Source organism: Nothobranchius furzeri, chromosome 16, assembly GCF_043380555.1.
Source record: "Nothobranchius furzeri strain GRZ-AD chromosome 16, NfurGRZ-RIMD1, whole genome shotgun sequence".
NCBI lineage: Eukaryota > Metazoa > Chordata > Actinopteri > Cyprinodontiformes > Nothobranchiidae > Nothobranchius > Nothobranchius furzeri.
In genome coordinates, this window is record NC_091756.1 from 33850130 (window position 1) to 33869626 (window position 19497).

Consider the following 19497-nt stretch of genomic DNA (forward strand, 5'->3'; position numbering starts at 1 on the left):
ACAACATAACATGAGAATATTAATTGTAAAACGTGTTTGTCGGCTACAGAAGCACATTTATATACGAGAGACGCGAAGTCGCTATCTTAAAAAAATAGAAGGAGAAACTATTTGTGCAATATGCTTGTCAGCCACAAGATGGTGCCATCAGATATTAGAAATACTCCGGAAAGCTACTTTAACACCTCCAGAGCTCTCATCTCCTGCCTAGCTCTGTTGGGAATTTCGTACTGCAGATTTCAGTTGCTCTGTCACTAAATACAGTTTTACTGGTGAATGAATTTTACTTTCGTAGTGAACCCTTTTCATCCCTAGCTGTCCTGTAAGACATATACTCAGTTTCTTTGAACTGAGGCTGTTCCGGAAGATTACCCACCAAAAAATGCTTCAAATGACTCAAATGTCCCTTTAAATATGTTGTACTAAAATTAAACATAAACATAAATTCTGTTTGGTGTGTATGTGTGTGTGTGTGTGTGTGTGTGTGTGTGTGTGTGTGTGTGTGTGTGTGTGTGTGTGTGTGTGTGTGTGTGTGTGCGCGCGCTCTTGTTTTCCAAGGTGCAGGTTTGTGGGGATAGGGAATAACATGAACTGAACACAGTAGAGAGGGAAAACCAAAAGTAAAGCTACATACGACAACACAAACACAACACTCAGACGGCATTGAGAGGACAGACACAGTGTATACATGTGTAAGAATGAAAAAGCCCACATACACACGCGTGATATGACACAACCTGAAGAGAGAGACAACAACAACACAGAGGCACGTCAGACAACAACAAGACCCGCTGTTTCCTGCTCATTTCTTTTCACTTTTACCTTCAATTAGTTACAACAGGACACAACAGACTGGATTATTCCCACTTGAGCTGCTGGAATAATCAAACACGCCATGACTGTAGGCAGGTCCCAAATATGCACAAACAGAACAATCCCCCTTTCCTTTCAGGTTTATTACACCTTGTACATTTTTATTGACCTCACAGATGAAAATAAAGACGTTTTTTCTTTATTTAAAAACAGGATATTGGGCTGAGGTTAGGTTTTATTGACCCAAAATTGAAATGATATCCCCCATAATTAATATAAAAAATGTAGAAACAACCCAACCTTAGCTCAAATGATCGTAGTACACCTTCAGACACAGATAAGGCTCCTCTGTCAAACATTTAGACACTGTGAAAGTAATCCTGTATCTGTGATTTAAGGGTGTGTGCAGCTGCCTCTGTTTAAAATGTGGTGGGGGCTTGCTAAAGAGTTGCAACAGAATTTGCAAAAAAGTTAAATCAAAAGTTGTGGATGTTTCAGGCAAAGACTGACTACACTGTGATTTTTGTTACCTCTGGGCTAGGGTTTGATCCAGGAGGAGGTGGAGTTAGCATTGAGGTCCTGCTGTAACAGAGACCCCTCCATCTTATACCAATCCTCAGTCAGAGGGGAGTCTGGGCTGGGTGCCAGCGCTGCTGCCTCTAAAGTAGTTTGTTGTCGACAGGGGGGTGTTGGAAGTTTGGAGGGAGTGTGGGGGAGTGTTTTGGGTGCAGGTTGGTGGCAGTGGTGGGGGTCAGATTGCAACAGTAAATTTTTTTTGGTATCAGATTTTGATGAGGATAATGCACATGGGGCCAGAACATAAAAAAACAGTAGGAGAAATGGTGCAGTGTCAAAGTAAGAATGAGGAGGGGGGAATGAGTATGAGGAGGTGGGGTGGGGAGGGTCACCAGGTGGGAAAAGTTTGATGGGTGTTTGGTGAAGTTAGAGAGGGGAAAAAAAGAACGGAAAGAGGATGATGCAAGGCCAAGAGGGAGAGAGAGAGAGAGGGGGAAACAGAAGTGACGAGAAGAAAATTAATGCATGGTCAACTGTCTGAGTCCAGAAGACAGAGAAAGACAGGTCATTTCTGAGCATGAATGAATGTGACACTATGGGACAAAATTCACAGACACCAGAAAAAGGTGGAAGACACGATCAAAGGTGTGTGAAGACAAAACTAAGAATGAAAAAATTGAAAGTACAGAAAAATTTACATGACTGAATTAACGAAATACCAAGCAGTGATGGAAACAGACGATAAAAAAGACGGAAACAAAGAGAAGAGCATAAGAGATATATGTTTGTGTGTGTGTGTTCCAGTTCTTGTTCCTTCTATTCCTGAGTCTTCCAAACGGTTTTATGTGAAACTCTCCTGAATCTGATCCTAAACACACAGTCATGTAGAAGTGTTTGTACGGGCTGCACACTGGACACGCTGTGCCTGGCATCTTGATGAGTGAATGTGTTTACATAAGATGTGCATTTCACATATCCATCTCCCACTGTGAAACGTACCTTTCCGCACATTTCCATCTGTGGCACGGAATTCCCTGGTGTTGAGTAGGAAGCAGGCTCGATCCTGCTGGTAGCGTTCCCGAGTAGGGCCTCGCCCAATGGGGCTCCTCTCGTCTGGGCTTAGCACCTGGTCGATGGTGGGACAGTCCTCATTGGCCAAGGCAGCCGAGGCTGCGTCACCGTTCTGTTTGGAATCTAAACAAGGCGATGGGAAGGTGAAATCACACAGAGGATAAAGGGTGTCAGCAAAACCTGGACAAACTGGATCTGTTTGCTCAAGACAAATAGATGTGTTTGTACAACTCCACTTGTGGTCAATGTATGCTTTAATTTTGACAGATGATTTTGTACAAAGTGACAAATATGATAACAATGCAGTTCCTCGTCGTCGTCTTCCTCCGCTTATCTGGGTCCGGGTCGCGGGGGCAGCATCCCAACTAGGGAGCTCCAGACCGTCCTCTCCCCGGCCTTCTCCACCAGCTCCTCCGGCAGGACCCCAAGGCGTTCCCAGACCAGATTGGAGATGTAACCTCTCCAACGTGTCATGGGTCGACCCGGGGGCCTCCTGCCGGCAGGACATGCCCGAAACACGTCCCCGGGGAGGCGTCCAGGAGGCATCCTGACCAGATGCCCAAACCACCTCAACTGGCTCCTTTCAATCTGGAGGAGCAGCGGTTCTACTCCGAGTCCCTCCCGAATGTCCAAGCTCCTCACTCTATCTCTACAGCGCAGCTCGGCCACCCTACGGAGGAAACTCATTTTGGCCGCTTGTATCTGCGATCTCATTCTTTCAGTCATTACCCAAAGCTCATGAACATAGGTGAGGATTGGGAGGTAGATCGACCGGTAAATCGAGAGCCTGGCTTTCTGGCTCAGCTCCCTCGTCTCCACGACAGATCGGCTCAGCGTCCGTATCACTGCAGATGCTGAACCAATCCACCTTTCGATCCCCCCATCCCTCCTACCCTCACTCGTGAACAAGGCCCCGAGATACTAAAACTCCTCCACTTGAGGTAGGACCGCTCCCCCAACCCGGAGTTGGCAAGACATCCTTTTCCGGTCGAGAACCATGGTCTCAGATTTGGAGGTGCTGATCCTCATCCCAGCCGCTTCACACTCGGCCGCGAACCTACCCAGCAAGAGCTGAAGGTCAGAGCTGGATGAAGCTAGGAGGACCACATCATCCGCAAAAAGCAGAGACGAGATTCTCCTGCCACCAAACTCGACACACTCCACACCACGGCTGCGCCTAGAAATTCTGTCCATAAAGGTAATGAACAGAACCGGTGACAAAGGGCAGCCCTGGCGGAGTCCAACCCTCACCGGGAACAGGTCCGACTTACTACCGGCTATGCGGACCAAACTCACGCTCCTCTGGTAAAGGGACTGAATGGCCCTTAACAGAAAGCCACCCACCCCATACTCCTGGAGCGTCCCCCACAGGGTGCCCCTGGGGACACGGTCATAAGCCTTCTCCAAATCCACAAAACACATGTGGATTGGTTGGGCAATCTCCCATGCCCCCTCCACCACCCTTGCAAGGGTATAGAGCTGGTCCACTGTTCCATGGCCAGGACGAAAACCACATTGCTCCTCCTCAATCTGAGATTCAACTATCGATCGGACCCTCCTCTCCAGTACCTTGGAGTAGACCTTTCCAGGGAAGCTGAGGAGTGTGATCCCCCTATAGTTGGAACACACCCTCAGGTCACCCTTCTTAAAGATGGGGACCACCACCCCGGTCTGCCACTCCACAGGAACTGCCCCGATGACCACGCAATTTTGCAGAGACATGTCAACCATGACAGCCCTACAACATCCATAGCCTTGAGATACCCAGGACGAACGTCATCCACCCTCGGGGCTCCGCCGCTGTGTAGTTGTTTGACTACCTCAGCAACTTCTGCCCCCGAGATTGGACAGTCCATCCCCAGGTCTCCCGGCTCTGGTTCCTCCTCGGAATGCGCATAGGTGGGATTGAGGAACTCCTCAAAATATTCCTTCCACCGTCCGACTATAGCCCCAGTTGACGTCAGCAGCTCCCTATCCCCACTGTAAACAGTGTGAGCGAGTTGCTGCCTTCCTCTCCTGAGGTGCCGGACAGTTTGCTAGAACCTCTTTGGAGCCGATCGATAGCCTTTCTCTACGGCCTCACCAAACTCCTCCCACGCCCGAGATTTTGCCTCGACAACTGCCACTGCTGCACCCCGCTAGGCTATCCGGTACCTGTCTGCTGCCTCCGGAGACCCACAGACCAGCCACGCCCTGTAGGCCTCCTTCTTCAGCATGATGGCTCCCCGAACCTCTGGTGTCCACCAGCGGGTACGGGGGTTGCCACCATGATTGGCACCGGCCACCTTGCGACCACAGCTAGCAACAGCCGCCTCAACAATCGCAGAGTGGAACAAGGCCCACTCGGAGTCAATGTCCCCCACTGCTCTCGGGACGCGGTCAAAGCTCTGCCGGAGGCGGGAGTTGAAGAACGTCTTAACAGGTTCTCCTGCCAGGCATTCCCAGCAGACCCTCACTATGTGTTTGGGTCTGCCAGGTCTACGCGGCATCTTCCCCTGCCATCTGATCCAACTCACCACCAGGTGGTGATCAGTTGACAGCGCCGCTCCTCTCTTCACTCGGGTATCCAAAATATATGGCCGCAGGTCAGATGATACGACTACAAAGTCTATCATTGACCTGCAACCTAGGCTGCCCTGGTACCAAGTGTACCGATGGGCATCCTTATGTTCGAACATGGTGTTTGTTATGGCCAAACTGCGGCTTAAACAGAAGTCCAATAACGAAACACCACTAGAGTTCAGATCAGGCGGGCCGTTCCTCCCAATCACACCCCTCCAGGTCAAGCTGTCATTGCCCACGTGAGCACTGAAGTCCCCCAGCAGGACAATGGACTCCCCTGATGGAGCACTATCTAGCACTCGTCCCAGGGACTCCAAAAAGGGTGGGTACTCTGAGCTGATATTTGGCCCATAAGCACAAACAACAGTCAGGACCAGTTCCACAACCCGAAGGCGCAGGGAAGCTACCCTCTTGTCCCCCGGGGTAAACCCCAACACACAGGCAAAGTCTTGGGGCTAACAAAAAGCCAACCCCAGCCCTCTGCCTCTCACCCGGAGCAACTCCAGCAAAGGAGCGTGTCCAACTCCTCTCAAGGACTTGGGTTCCAGAGCCAATGCTATGCGTCAAGGTGAGTCCGACTATATCTAGCCGGTACCGCTCAACCTCTGCCACAAGCTCCTGCTCCTTCCCCACCAGCGAGGTGACATTCCATGTCCCAAAAACCAGTTTTCTTGTCCGGGGATCAGACCGCCAAGGCTCCCGCCTTTGTCTGCCACCCGATCCACACTGCACCGGACCTTTCATGTTCCTCCTGCGGGTGGTGTGTCCACAGTTGGATGAGCCCATGTATCCGGTTCAGGCTGGGCCCGGCCGGGCCCCATGGGCGAAAGCCCAGCCACCAGGCGCTCGCCCACGGGCCCCAACCCCAGGCCTGGCTCCAGGGTGGGACCCCGGTAACCCTCTGGGCCGGGTACTCCGACTCTTTGACTATACCTCCATGAAAGATCCTGTGAACCGTTCTTTGTCTCACCCTTCACCTAAGACCAATTTGTCATGGGAGACCCTACCAGGCGCACAAAGTGCCCCAGACAACATAGCTCCTAGGATTATTAGGGCACTCAAACTCCTCCACCACGATAAGGTGACGGTTCAAGGCCAAGGCAGCCGAGGCTGCGTCACCGTTGTGTTTGGAATCTAAACGAGGCGATGGAAAGGTGAAATCACACAGAGAATAGAGGTGTCAGCAAAACCTGGACAAACTGGATCTGTTTGCTCAAGACAAATAGATGTGTTTGTACAACTCCACTTGTGGTCAATGTATGATTTAATTTTGACAGATGATTTTGTACAATGTGACTTAAATATGATAGCAAAGCAGTTCCTATCAAGGCTAACATTTAACTGCTTAGAGGGAAGAACTCTGGTCAGGCTCTGGCAGAGGTGACACAAGTAGAGTGCAGTAGGAGAAGGGAAGTAGGAAATGAGATGCTCTCAGAAGAGATAGGTCTAGAGTTCCTCAGAGATAGACGGGGACACGACTGTTCTGGCATACTTTCAAATTAGTTTTCAACTTTATGTTTTCTCAGTGTTTTTCTTTCCAGAAAAGCTATACCAGGTGTGGTGTTTGGTTTGGCTGTGATACCTTCATGAAGGGGGTCATCGGCTGGCACACTACTACCAACCACTGAAAAACTACCCTCCTCTACCCTTAACATTTTACTTTCTTTAACGTTTTACTTCGTAAAGTGCCTTCAGATGACTTGTGTTGTGAATTTGTGGTATATAAGTGAAATGAATTAAATTGCTGCTGATGATGATGATGATGGTATAACCATTGGAAGAAAAACAGGGCTCAGTGCACACAACTCCAAGTTAAGAGATAAGGAGGTAGATGGGTGCAAGGTTCTGAAGAATCACCAAAACATTGCATGACCAGAACTCTGTGGTACCATTTGATATTTAGGATGGGTAAAGTGAATGTCATGTGCCATTCTGTTTGTGCAGCTTCCTTTTATAACTGCAGAAATAACGAAAACAGACATGATGGTGACAGGTCAAAGTTCACACCATCATAATTCAATGTAAATTTAAACTTTTGATCATTTTTATCCTCTGTCTCTTAAAATTACATTGAACAAATTTCAGTTAGTTTTTCTGCTGTACTCTGAAGCCTAGTATTACTGTTTTTTGTGACTTGGTGTTAAAATAAATGCTTTCTAAGGAAACAGCTATAAAAGGAGGAAATGCACGCATTGATCTATTTGTCTTGATCATTTGTACACTCAGTCAGACGACCACCAGACGCAAAGGTGTGATTAATGTGTATTAGTCCCACAAATATACAATAAAGCATTATGATCAAATGTGTTTCATAAACTGTCTTTTGGTTTTAGTGGTGTTTGATAATGGGAACATTTTTAAAATTGAATTTCCTATGTAAAAATCACAATCCACTGACCAAACATTAACTTGCAAAAAGAGCTAAAAAAAAACCAGACAAGATGCAGGGAAAACACTATATAAACCAATATGTTCAGACCCGTTCATGACTAAGTCATTTATGTAATGCTTTAAAGGTGCATTACTGTAGCAGTTTTACTGTCAATGGCAGAGAACAAATCTGTGAAGTCAGCCAAAAACAAGATCCATTAAGCTGTTTTAATAGATAATTGAGTTTGTTTTCCTACCATAGTGTTTGTTCTTCTCTGACAGATGGATGCCTTAAGGCAAATGTGGATCTGCTAGTTGATCATAAATTACACAAGAGTTCTGATGGGTCAGTAATTTCTCCAGGGTGGTGCCAGAAACAACCATTTCCTTACATGACTCCTGTTTTCTCTCTCTCTCTTGACATTTTGGGACTCATAATTCCACAGAACACCGGATCCCTAAAGTCACGTCCAATAAAAAATATGTTCTGTTGAAACTGAGAAAATAACAAGTAAAACCAAACCTCCTACCTCTGTTGATCTCTATAATTTCTTCTTGGGCGAGAGGACAGTCACCCCCTATACCTCCAGACCCCAGTACATTTCCCAAGACATTTCCCAAGATCCTTTGTGGTGATGCAGTTGCCATAGCTAGAGCATCTGGCTTGCAGTAGTTGGGAGACCCAGGCTGTGGTGCTCGAGGGATATGTTTGTTCTTCTTTTTGGGCAGCTTTTGTTTGGCCATAGCCAGAGAGTAGTACATGCCGAAGTTGTTGACAATGACAGGTACAGGCATAGCAATGGTTAGTACACCAGCCAAGGCACACAGCGCACCCACCAACATCCCTGACCACGTCTCTGGGTACATGTCACCATAACCCAATGTAGTCATTGTCACCACAGCCCACCAAAATCCAATGGGGATGTTCTTGAAGTTGGTATGGGCACTTGCTGTTGGGTCCTTTGGGTCAGCGCCAATTCTCTCAGCATAGTAGATCATAGTGGCAAAAATGAGGACACCAAGGGCCAAGAAGATGATGAGCAAGAGAAATTCATTGGTGCTGGCTCGAAGGGTGTGACCAAGGACACGGAGACCCACAAAATGACGGGTCAGCTTGAAGATTCGGAGGATACGGACAAATCGGACAACACGGAGAAATCCCAGGACATCCTTGGCAGCTTTGGAGGACAGACCACTCAGGCCAACCTCCAGATAGAAGGGCAGGATGGCAACAAAATCGATGATGTTGAGGGCACTTTTGAAGAATTCCAACTTGTCTGGACAGAAAGTGACTCGCAGCATGACCTCAATGGTGAACCAAATGACACATACGCCTTCCACATACGTCAACCAGCTGTCAGTCACCACCTCAAACACGATCTCCTCGTGGGTTCCATTGCCGACCGTGATGTTCTCTGTCCTGTTTGTGATGGTGTTGAAGGCCTCGTGCGTCTCCATACAGAAAGTAGAAATAGAGATGAGGATGAAGAAGAGGGAAATAAATGCCACATACTGAATGAGATGAAGGTGGAGGGGAATAAGAAAGAAGATGGAGAGATAGAAGAAAAAGACACAGGAGAAGGAAAAAGTCAGTTTTGAAACAAGTGAAAAGAAAAAAGAAAAACTACAACACCTGTAATTTTACAATTTATACACAAGTTCATTCAGTTAAAAGAATACTTCTTTTTCAAAACTGCAATGAAAAAAAACAAACCTGCTCCCAGTCGGGCTGACTGAGTTGCCAATAGAGTCATAAGTACTATAACTAACACTGTAGGCCAAAAGATACTCATTAACTAACTACTGTCTCATTTGAGTTTTAAGGCCTTTTACAGTTATAGAATTTGAAACACAACAATTGAATGTAACCCAACTGCCAAAATCCCTGTTTGTTTAGACTCTAATTATCCCGACATCAAAAAAAGTCAGCTGTAATTTTTCATCTAAAACTGAAAAAATATGGTAAAGATTAAGTTCCTGCAAAAAACACATTTGCATTTTTTTATTGTTCCACACACATTTGTACTTTCATCAGATGAAGCGAACATAAATATTTCTAAAAATATCTAATTCATTCAGCGTAGGGATGCGCAGATCTGATGTCATGATCGGAAATTGGGCCGATCATGTGATTTTCAAAAGATTGGAGAAAAAAATTGGATTTAACCTTATAAAACAACAGACGTGACCTTTAAATTCCTCCTGAGAAAGACATTTTCAAATGGCTTAGTTTTAATTTAAACAACTTCCTTTCAGTGATGTACCAATATGAAATTTTTGGGCCGATACCGATATCCGATATCAATACCACTGTTATGGCTGATAACCGATATTTGCCGATACCGATATACTGACATTAATGCTTCAGCAATTTTGTATAAAATGAAAATTATTAAAGCTGAATTTACGTTATTATGTACACACACCACCAGGGTTGGGCATTGTTTGATTTTGAACGATTCAGATTCCAATTCCTTGTTTCGATTCCGGTTCCTATCGATTCCCGATTCCGATTCTTTAAAGACATGACACGTTTTACATGAGCCAGCTAACCACAGGTCCTACTTGATGAAATAATCTTAACCTCAAGATGAATTGTAATTCTATGAACAACAACATCACCTTCATTTAGACAAAAACATGTTTTGGAGAAAAAGACTTTCAGCACAACCAGTGTGTTTGTTTCTGACCACAACCAAAGTGTGGAAGAAGCCTTTGGGATGAGAGGCGAAATGTCTCTAACATATCCAGAAACGTCCAGCTGTTTTCAGCTAAAACTCTCAGGATGATCATGTCCAGGATGACTGAGAACTACACCTCCATGCTGCAGCAGCTTCAGTCAGAACAGAAAGTGAAACTTAAATGTAGTTGCTGTCAGTAACAATATAACAGATTTTAAACATTAAAACTCTCAACAGAAATAGTTCAGAAAGGAAATTAAAATGTTCACAACTTTGTGTGTGATTTATTATTATTACTATTATTATTATTATTATTATTATTATATTGTATATTTGTTATTATTATTATTATTATTATTATTATTATTATTATTATTATTGTGGCAGAAGCTGGTGTGGTCCACCACAGAGAAGCTGCTCTAGCATGATGACTTTAATTATTCTACAGGTTATTGTTCAGCCTTCTGACGCTCACACACACACACACACACACACACACCTACACACACACACACACACACGAGTGTTGGTGAGCGGCTGCGTCTGACTGCTGCCGCTCCATGTGTGTTTTTATTTCTGCAGTGAGACAAACTCACCTCATACCGTCCAGAGTTTGTAATTTAAAGCTTCTATTAAATCCACCGTGTGACGTATTTAAACAAGTTTTCTCTACGCTGCAGGAGGTAAAGTTTACATTATGGAGTAAACGTTTGGCAGATGTGTTTGTAGAACCGCTGCTCCTCCGGATCGAAAGGAGCCAGTTGAGGTGGTTTGGGCATCTGGTCAGGATGCCTCCTGGACGCCTCCCCGGGGAGGTGTTTCGGGCATGTCCTGCCGGCAGAAGGCCCCCGGGTCGACCCAGGACACGTTGGAGAAGTTACATCTCCAATCTGGTCCGGCAACGCCTTGGGGTCCTGCCGGAGGAGCTGGTGGACAAGGCCGGGGAGAGGACGGCCTGGAGCTCCCTAGTTGGGATGCTGCCCCCGCGACCCGGACCCGGATAAGCGGAGGAAGACGAGAGACGACGAGAGTTTGTTTATATCTGGGTCGGGGGAGGGGGGACTCGTGTTTCACACAGACAGCTGGTGTGGTCAGCTCTGAAAAGCATTGATCACAATTTGCAGATCATGTTTATTTTTCACGGAGATCAGCCGTGGATTCCTTGATTCCTTGATGCTGATATATTGTCCATCCCTACTTCCTCTATATTAATATTATTTGTTTCTTGTACAAAAACAATGTATCATTGCACAATTTACAACAGGCAGGGATTCAGACACCAAGGTGCTGCTGTCAGCTAGCAGACTAACGCAGAGCTAACTTGTCTCCTCAGGACAGCTAAAATGTCTTCAGCATGGTGGGATTTTAAACCAAATGCAGAAGGCAGAGCTACAGCCAGTTGTAATGTGTCCATACTGGCTATTCAACATGCCAGAAAAGACACAGCCCTATGATTCGCTGCTTTCAAACAGGCAACTTCCACCTTTGGCGACAGAGAAAGATACGCTAATAAACAAAAATAAATTACAACAAACTACAAAATGTCTGGCTTTCTTACGTTTGCTGTAGCGCCAGAGCTGTGCAGTAGCTACAGGTGTTATGCAGGGAAAAGTCAGCTGATTGCGTGCCTGCCCTGTCACGGGAACGTGCATTGCTCAACAACTTGGAATATGAGCAACGCTGCTACTTTTAAATATGTTCATAATATGAACACGTTTTTTGAATCAATGCACTTCCTAAACTGGTGAAAGTGAAACTTGGATGTGTTTTGTTTTTTGTTTTGTTTTTCTTCTCATATTAATGCTTTTCTGAAAAGTATTGGATGGGGACTCGGTGTCGGCAGATACTCAAAATGACATGTCTCAGAATCAGATTGGGAGCAAAAATATGTGATCGGAACATCCATAAATCAGTTATGTCAAAGTTTATGGTCTAGTTTATGGTCTTTTTTGTCTGGTATTGCCATACACTCCAGTGCACTCCTACACTCCAGTGCACTCCAGTGCTGTTTCAGTTGGATACAAACTGGCCAAAATTTCTGACCTGGAGTCAAACCCAGTTGAGTACAAAGGTGTATTTGTAGTGTGTTTCTGCATCGATATAACCCATTCAATATTCCAGAAAATGCTAAAATTTCTGCAGAAATCTCATTTTTGTATGTTCTTTTCCAGAATTTTGTCTTTGAAGCTAAGAAAGATAACTGGAAAGATCTCAGGTAACTCAGAGGGATGGCTGTACATTTATCTTGGTTTCTGATCAAGATGGCTCAAGTTTTCAATATGAAACCAGGCTCATCAATCGACTCTCATCCGTTTGTAAGTGAATCAATCACAGTGCAACGACTACACTCGTGTGTTTTAGAGGCTGATGCACAACCTTTTCCTGTATGTTGTCCATTCCTACAAGCCCTGCAGTGCATTTAGAAAGGCAGTATACTCTCTGCTTTATCAGATAAATAATAAAAACCAGCCTTGGCCTGAGGAGCAGAAGAGAAAGCCCATATAAGAAGCCTGAGTGCATTCTGTGTGTCCTATGTATTTTTGACATTATGCACTTATGTAATATCAAGAGCAATGTACTTACAAGAAGAGGTTCTATAACTGACAAATGGAGGCTATCACTTTCTTCCATGAAGGTCTCTTTTTGTTTGTTTTTCTATTTTTTTTTCTTTTTTGGGGGGGTTTGGAAATTGGATGAGAGCCTATGCATATTCTCCAAGTGGATCCACGATACAAACAGTTTAAGAAGAAGATTTAAAATTCTAAGCTTCAGTATTTGTAGAGAAGATTAGCTGAAAAGCATTTGGCCAGACTCATCCTGAAAAGTCGTGATCTGTGCAGTTTTTACTTTTTGATTGTTATGTTCAAGGAGAGTGCGTTGGCAACTCAAAGTGAGTTCCCTTTTAGCTTCAGAGGCAGTAGAGGAGCATGGTGGCTAAAGCCAATCAGTACTATTAGGAGTTTTCATAGGATTTTTCTAAATTCCATCATTTTAGCTATTATAATTCCTTTTTTATTTTCTCTGGCTTTTTCTTTCCTCTTCTTCATCCTCTTCATCTCTTCTCCCTACCTCTTTTCTCCTCTTCTATCTTTCTCACTAGTCGCTGTCTGACCTACTTTCTCCGATTGCTGCAGTGCTCTCCTCTTCTGTATCTTGAAAACACGCACACACACACACACACACACACACACACATGCAGAGGTTCTCAATCACCCTCCTACCCTCATCCCAGCCCACCCCCCACACCACCCCGAGGAAGGAGGATACCACCAGCGGGACCGACTCAACTTGCTCCTCTAGTGGCTAAACATCAGAGACTCTCGCATGAGAGAATCAGGCCAATAAGGAGATTTCTGCCCTATAATTGTTGTGCTCCAATTTTAGAAAGGTTCAATTGTTGCTACTCCTTAAGGAGATGATATTGTTGTGATTAATACAATGGTTAGAAAAAGGATGAGCAATACAATGTAAAGAGAAAAAACTGCAGTAATATTAGATCTTCTATGTAGGCTACACAGGTGGAGACACAGTAGGGAGCGGACTGGTGAGGGAGGGGCCATGTGGAGTCATGCATAGAGAAAAAAGACAGAACAAGAGAGAGCTTGAGGACCAAATGACCACACAGCATGACTGATAACTGTTTTCTAAACAAAGATTTTCTTAGTGAAACTTGGCAAAGGAGACTCGTCCTTCTGAAGATCTCAACGTGAAGTGACAGTGTCTTGAAAAGAGAAGACAGAAAGTTTGACAGAGATGATAGCAAGAGACGAAGGGACAGGGTGACGAAAAAGAAGCAAACACATTAGGAGACTGAAGGTTAATCTTAAGCGACAGCCCAAAGCCACGAAACCAACTTCTGTCATGAACTGAGATAGAGGACTTCTGAGAGTCTTTACCAGCACATTAGTCCATCAAAACCACTTGGTCATAATGACGGTGGAGGGGCTTGCATCGGTGATATGGATCTTCAGTATCACTTGTTTTTGTTAAATTATTGTGACCTCAGTTGGAGATTTCAGAAGAGCGCTACAGCAGGTGTCCGCTGTAGCATAAGGCTAAACGCTACACTAATCACTTCACTCCAACACAAAAGATGATTCCTTTTCCGTTCCCCTAACACATTTTTTACAGTTTCTTTGAGTTTTATAGCCTACATTAATTCAGAGCAGGATGGGTTAGCATTCAAGCTAAGTTGTTGTAATAAGCTGACCGGAATGGGGGGGGGGGGGGGGGGGGGGGGGAATAATAATAATAATAATGCACTGAACTTATACAGCGCTTTTCTAGACACCCAAAGACGCTTTCACACACTCTCACATTCACACACTGCTAGTGATGGTAAGCTACTTGTAGCCACAGTCGCCCTGGGGAGGTCTGACAGAGGCGAGGCTGCCATTTGGCGCCGTCTGCCCCTCTGACCCCCACTAACACAGGCAAGTTGGGTGAAGTGTCTTGCCCAAGGACACAACAGCAGGATACCCCTGGCAAGAGCTGGAATCGAACCCATGACCCTCCGATCATGAGGCAACCCGCTCTACCACCTACTGCTGCCCCAAATAATGAAATATTACCTACTTTTTAATCATAGAACAGGGTCAGATATATTTAACAGGGTTTTTCCTGCATTCAAATTTGCGTGGCGGCCACCTCCAGCTATTTTTGTGCCGCCCCATCCTGATTTCACTCTGCCCCCAGCTATATGGATGTCATTTTAACTGCAGTTGCAGCGTTGAGCCACTACAAGGGCGCTGTATCAGCAGCAGTGCACCAAAAAACACTAAAACTGCTGCAGAAAAATATCAAAAATTGCTTTTCTCGCTATTTGGTACATATCTATGGTTGGTGCTATTGTAGGCTGACGATATGTCCTCTTTCCCCCCGACATGTCCACGTTTCGCTCCGGGGGGTTTTCCTACATTGATCAAAATGTCCGGTTTTTCATCCAGGAGCAGGGATCGAGTTATGGGGGTCTAGATATTGTCACGCTGTGGGTTGGAGGAGTAGGACCCAATGCGGAGATACCCACAACGACACGAGGCAGGAGAGGATGTAAAATTTAACATTCTTTATTTAGAATGACGAGTCCAAAGAAAACCTAGTAGGGCACGAAGCCAAAACCTAGAGACCTGGGGGGGGGACAAAGCAATGCTGACAAGGACAATGGACCAACAAAACATGAGACTCAGACAGGGTTATATACTCAGTGACTGGGTGATTGGGAGACGAGGAGCAGGTGCGTGGTGAAATTAATCAACTAAATGAGAAGGGAAAACCAAGCAGAGGGGATAAACCCTAACCTAAAAATCTCTAAAATAAATAATAAACCCAAAAGACTAAGGGCACAGGAGAACCAAAGAATAAATAACTAATGGCCTGAGGAGTAAGGGAGACAAATTAACAAGTGGGGAAGGAAACACACACTAAAGAAGACTAACAACATGAAAAGCTGAACCTATAGAAAAACTACAGAGGGGTGACTAGGGGAGATCTGAGGGAGACCGGGAGGGAGCTGGGGACAAAAAGGGGCACAGGAAGCTTGGGTACACATGAGGGGGATCCTAGAGGGACACCTGGAGGGGTTGGAGATGAGACCTATAGGGGCACAGAAACCTAAGGGGAGAACCTGGAGTGGGCTGGGGAACACAAGGAGGCACATAAGGGGAACCTAGGGGCTGGAGAACACATGGGGGGATGCAGAACGCAGACCATGACAGATATCTTTCAGGGAAAGATCCAGTTTCTACCTATATTACAATATTTATGGACTCTCAGCGTAGCGAGATTCTGTTGAGCGGAGAGGACGCAGAGAGCTGATCGTTGGTGTGCCTGCTGCGTCCAGCGCACGATACATTCTCAAGCTGGCGCAACAAAATATTATTTTTACACATGATCATTCATATCTGTTTCAATCCTCTGGTACTCTGTTTTTTAATCATTCCTGACGCGCTCCGCTCATTGTGTGCTGCGGTGAATTCAACTCACTGACGCCGCATCGAAACGCGCACTCCACTTTGCAGTCAGGAGATCCCTTTGATCTGCTCAAAAGTAACAGATGAGGTGAAAAAGTAAGAATCCAGGAAGTAGTTTTTCTGGAGAGTTTAGAGGAGATGCAGGAAGATGAGAGACAGACAGGACAGGAAATGGTTAAATAAAAACAAGAAAACAAAGCGTTGAAAAGTCTAGTGTAGGTAGATTTTTCACCACTACACGTTTTTACCTGTATGAAACAATAAATTATACACATGTAATATTTATACATCTGATACAATTCAGATCACCTTCAAAACTCGGTCACACACCCAGGGCCATTTCAAGGCATTTTGGGGGCCAAGGCAATGAAATGCATTATATTTTACTGGATATATTTATGTGCTAATTTGACTAAGATGAGTGTTATTAATACAAACCTAATATGTTACTGAAATGTAGGTCAAATATTTAAAAATATTTTTAACTATAAATATCAGATGGGGAAAAGAGAACTAAACACTAGTCTAATGCGTATTATTGAGCTTTTTATAATTTGAATGCACAGAGTATGCATGTGCTGGCACATGGTCAGGATGGTGCCACCTCTGCCTCAGTTTGAGCCAGGAAAACCCCTGTTTAAGAATTTTAACTTACTTTACAAAATGTAATTACATATCCCAGCTTTATATCCAGTACAGTTTAGGACCATGAATAGTCTGTGTGAATCCTATGTAATAAATATTCAGCTTTGTGTGCTTCTGTTAAAAATCAACTTTTTTAGACAATCTGCTTGTTCTGCTTATCATAAAGAGCAGTGTGTGTGTGTGTGTGTGTGTGTGTGTGTGTGTGTGTGTGTGTGTGTGTGTGTGTGTGTGTGTGTGTGTGTGTGTGTGTGTGTGTGTGTGTGTGTGTGTGTCTGTGTGTGTGTGTGTGGGTGTGTAAACGCAAGTTGGTTTCTTTCACACTTGATGTGTGCAACAAAGCTCAAGGTAACAGATTTATAGCATTATTTGGTTACTATTATCAGCAGTATTGGTAGTATTGTTAATTAAAACAATTGTTATTTAACCCTCCCACTGTCCTAATGGGTGCGACCCCGCGAGGAAAGTTGACCATTGAGCAGGGTTAATTAATGGTTTATCCCTTGGGTCCATGTGGCAGGGGTGAGGAGTGAGTACCACCCCACCCCTGCCACATGGACATTTGGGATAAACCATCAATCCTGCTCAATGGTCAACTTTCCTCGCGGGTCACCCATAAAGACAGTGGGAGGGTTAAACTTATCATGCTTCATGAGAATGTTACAGACAGAGCTAATATCTTGCATTTCTCCTACACTTTCACCGGACTCGTGGAGATGACCAGAATGAGACTGCGTGCAATGGGGAGGCTGATTATGAGACTGTAGCAAAAACTGTTAACATAACAGCAATTCTGCCGCATTTAACTGTTACAAACAAAACACCGTCTTTTCCAGAGTGACCTGATTCCTCTTTGTTCTGCATGAGGGATAGAAAGTGTTAAACAAAATCCTGGCATGTATTAGTTTTGCAGACAAGTAACTTCAACCAGCATATGGCTGTTTGTTACTGCTGGTAACAAACTGTGAATTGCATTTGCAAAAAAAGTTTTCAAATTATCTAAAATAACCTGATTTCCTCCTCAGTTGCAGGACCTCTCTTGTGTTGCTTGAATCTTCTTCATGAAGGTGTTCTCTCAAAAATTTCACTAATGAGTTTCATGCAACAGAAACCCATCTTAAACCCATTTTAATTTAGTTTCTGCAATTGAAAAAGTGTGAGAAACCTGAAAGACCATCAGGAGATACAACTGCTAAGTTGTGAACAGAGATAAGACTCACTGTGACTTAACTGCTATAGAAAATTAGCTTGAATGTCAAAATTTGTTTGCAATTACATCTCAAAGTCATGGTATACAATATTCTGGCATGATTCAAATTGAGAATTAGTATCTTTCCTCAACAGTCTAGCTTTACAGAAAGTGTTGAGGACTTTATGGTGCAGTTTTAACCTTTAAAACCCCAACTAGTCTAATTATGACGAAATGCATAGTTTCTGCACTCTGGAATGTGGATTTAAGGAGAATTCATGAATTAGGGTTGTTAGTATGGGGAAAGAGAAATAAAACGATGTTGGTAAACGTATTCATCCAATCTGCACGTACAAATGTGGAGGAGATTCTGTGAGTGGACAAACAGCCTATGGGCACAGAAGGTGTGTGCGCTGATCCCGAGTGTTAGCTGCATGAGCACTGCATTAATGTGATGGAGGAGGAAGAGGAGAAGATGGAGAAAAAGGAGGTGGAGGAAGATGATAAAAGAAGTCGCAATCTGTCACTTCACACTTATTTCTCTCCTCCAGCACTTTGTCTCTATTCTCTCCCGCCATCCGTCTCCACACTGCAACAGGAAGGTGTGTGTGACTGAACCGCCACGTCAGTGCTCTGAATACTCAGCCCCGAAGGCTCGCTGGAACGTTTTTCTTCTGAATTCCCTACAGTACTGCGTCCACGTGTGGCACCTGCAGACCAGTGACCTTCAAGGTCCGATACAGTCGTCGTCCCCCCACCTCCTCCGTACCACAAACTCCCTTTGTGAGAAAATTAGATTTGGAAAGATCATCAAGAGCAGGAGGCAGAAGCAGGGGGAAATGAGCCAGAGTGAATGAAAACTAGACGGGGAGCGTTAATCGTTTTGGATGAAGAGGTACGAGTGAAGGAATGGAAGAAAAGCGGATGAAGAAATGAGCGAAGGAGAGAGGACATTGTTGTAAATTTACCCAAATTAAGAGGGGAGGGTGCAGGAAGAGCTGCAATACAGAAAGACAGGAGGAGAGGAGGACAGGAGGAGGTGTTAGGAGAGCACGGATGTAAGTGATATAACCGCGGAGAGATCGTCTGAGCTGATATTAGCCCTCCAGGCGTATTTTTTTTATTTATTTATTTATTTATTTTTGCATGCACGGTGGTACGCCGCACTCGTCTTTAACGGGACCCCAGTGGCGCAGTGTTTACTGCGGCACCATCCAGAAGAGCTTTATCATTACAGTATTACCACAGTCCTGCCTGGCTCTCTGTCACCATGACAACCACTGCGTTAGCCTCTGCTTTCAGGCACCAAGGACAAGACTAAGCCAAATAATGCTCCTACAGCTGGTGCAATAAAGAGAATTAGAAGCTAAATAGTGATCATTCAATGCTGTTTGCGTTTTTTTTAGTAAAATACCTAAATTTGTCAGGGGAATGTTGAGTGACCTTGAAGGAGATACGACTCATAAAAACACATACAGGGTGCGTCTCCTTTGACATTTTAGGTTGGTTTTTCTTTCACTGATGGCGTTTGATCTGAAGCGCAAGCATCGACCAGTAGGACAAAGTGTACAGAGAGCCTATCAGAGACAACTGGTGCAGAGTCAGCAATCATAAGGAGACACAGAAGGATGATCTGAAATCAGCACAGGAATGAGCCATGGAAAATGAAGGATGTGAAAGACAG

At 44.7% G+C, this 19497-nt stretch overlaps 1 protein-coding gene across 8 annotated transcripts in view; it reads right to left on the bottom strand.

The window, feature by feature from the left end:
* Positions 1 to 19497, bottom strand: part of kcnc3b (potassium voltage-gated channel, Shaw-related subfamily, member 3b) — a 72070-nt gene that overhangs the window by 23675 nt on the left and 28898 nt on the right. For 3 of the 8 annotated variants that reach the window (XM_070545576.1, XM_070545577.1, XM_070545575.1), the window contains 3 exons: positions 7863 to 8844; positions 2329 to 2523; positions 289 to 737 (listed from right to left, as the gene is read on the bottom strand). In XM_070545576.1, the coding sequence (XP_070401677.1) occupies positions 409 to 737; positions 2329 to 2523; positions 7863 to 8844 (1506 nt within the window). In that variant the 3' untranslated portion in view covers positions 289 to 408. Of the gene's footprint in view, positions 1 to 288; positions 738 to 1207; positions 1473 to 2328; positions 2524 to 7862; positions 8845 to 19497 lie in introns of those variants that run through there. The other 5 variants (XM_070545581.1, XM_070545578.1, XM_070545580.1 and 2 more) reach the window with 4 other exon arrangements.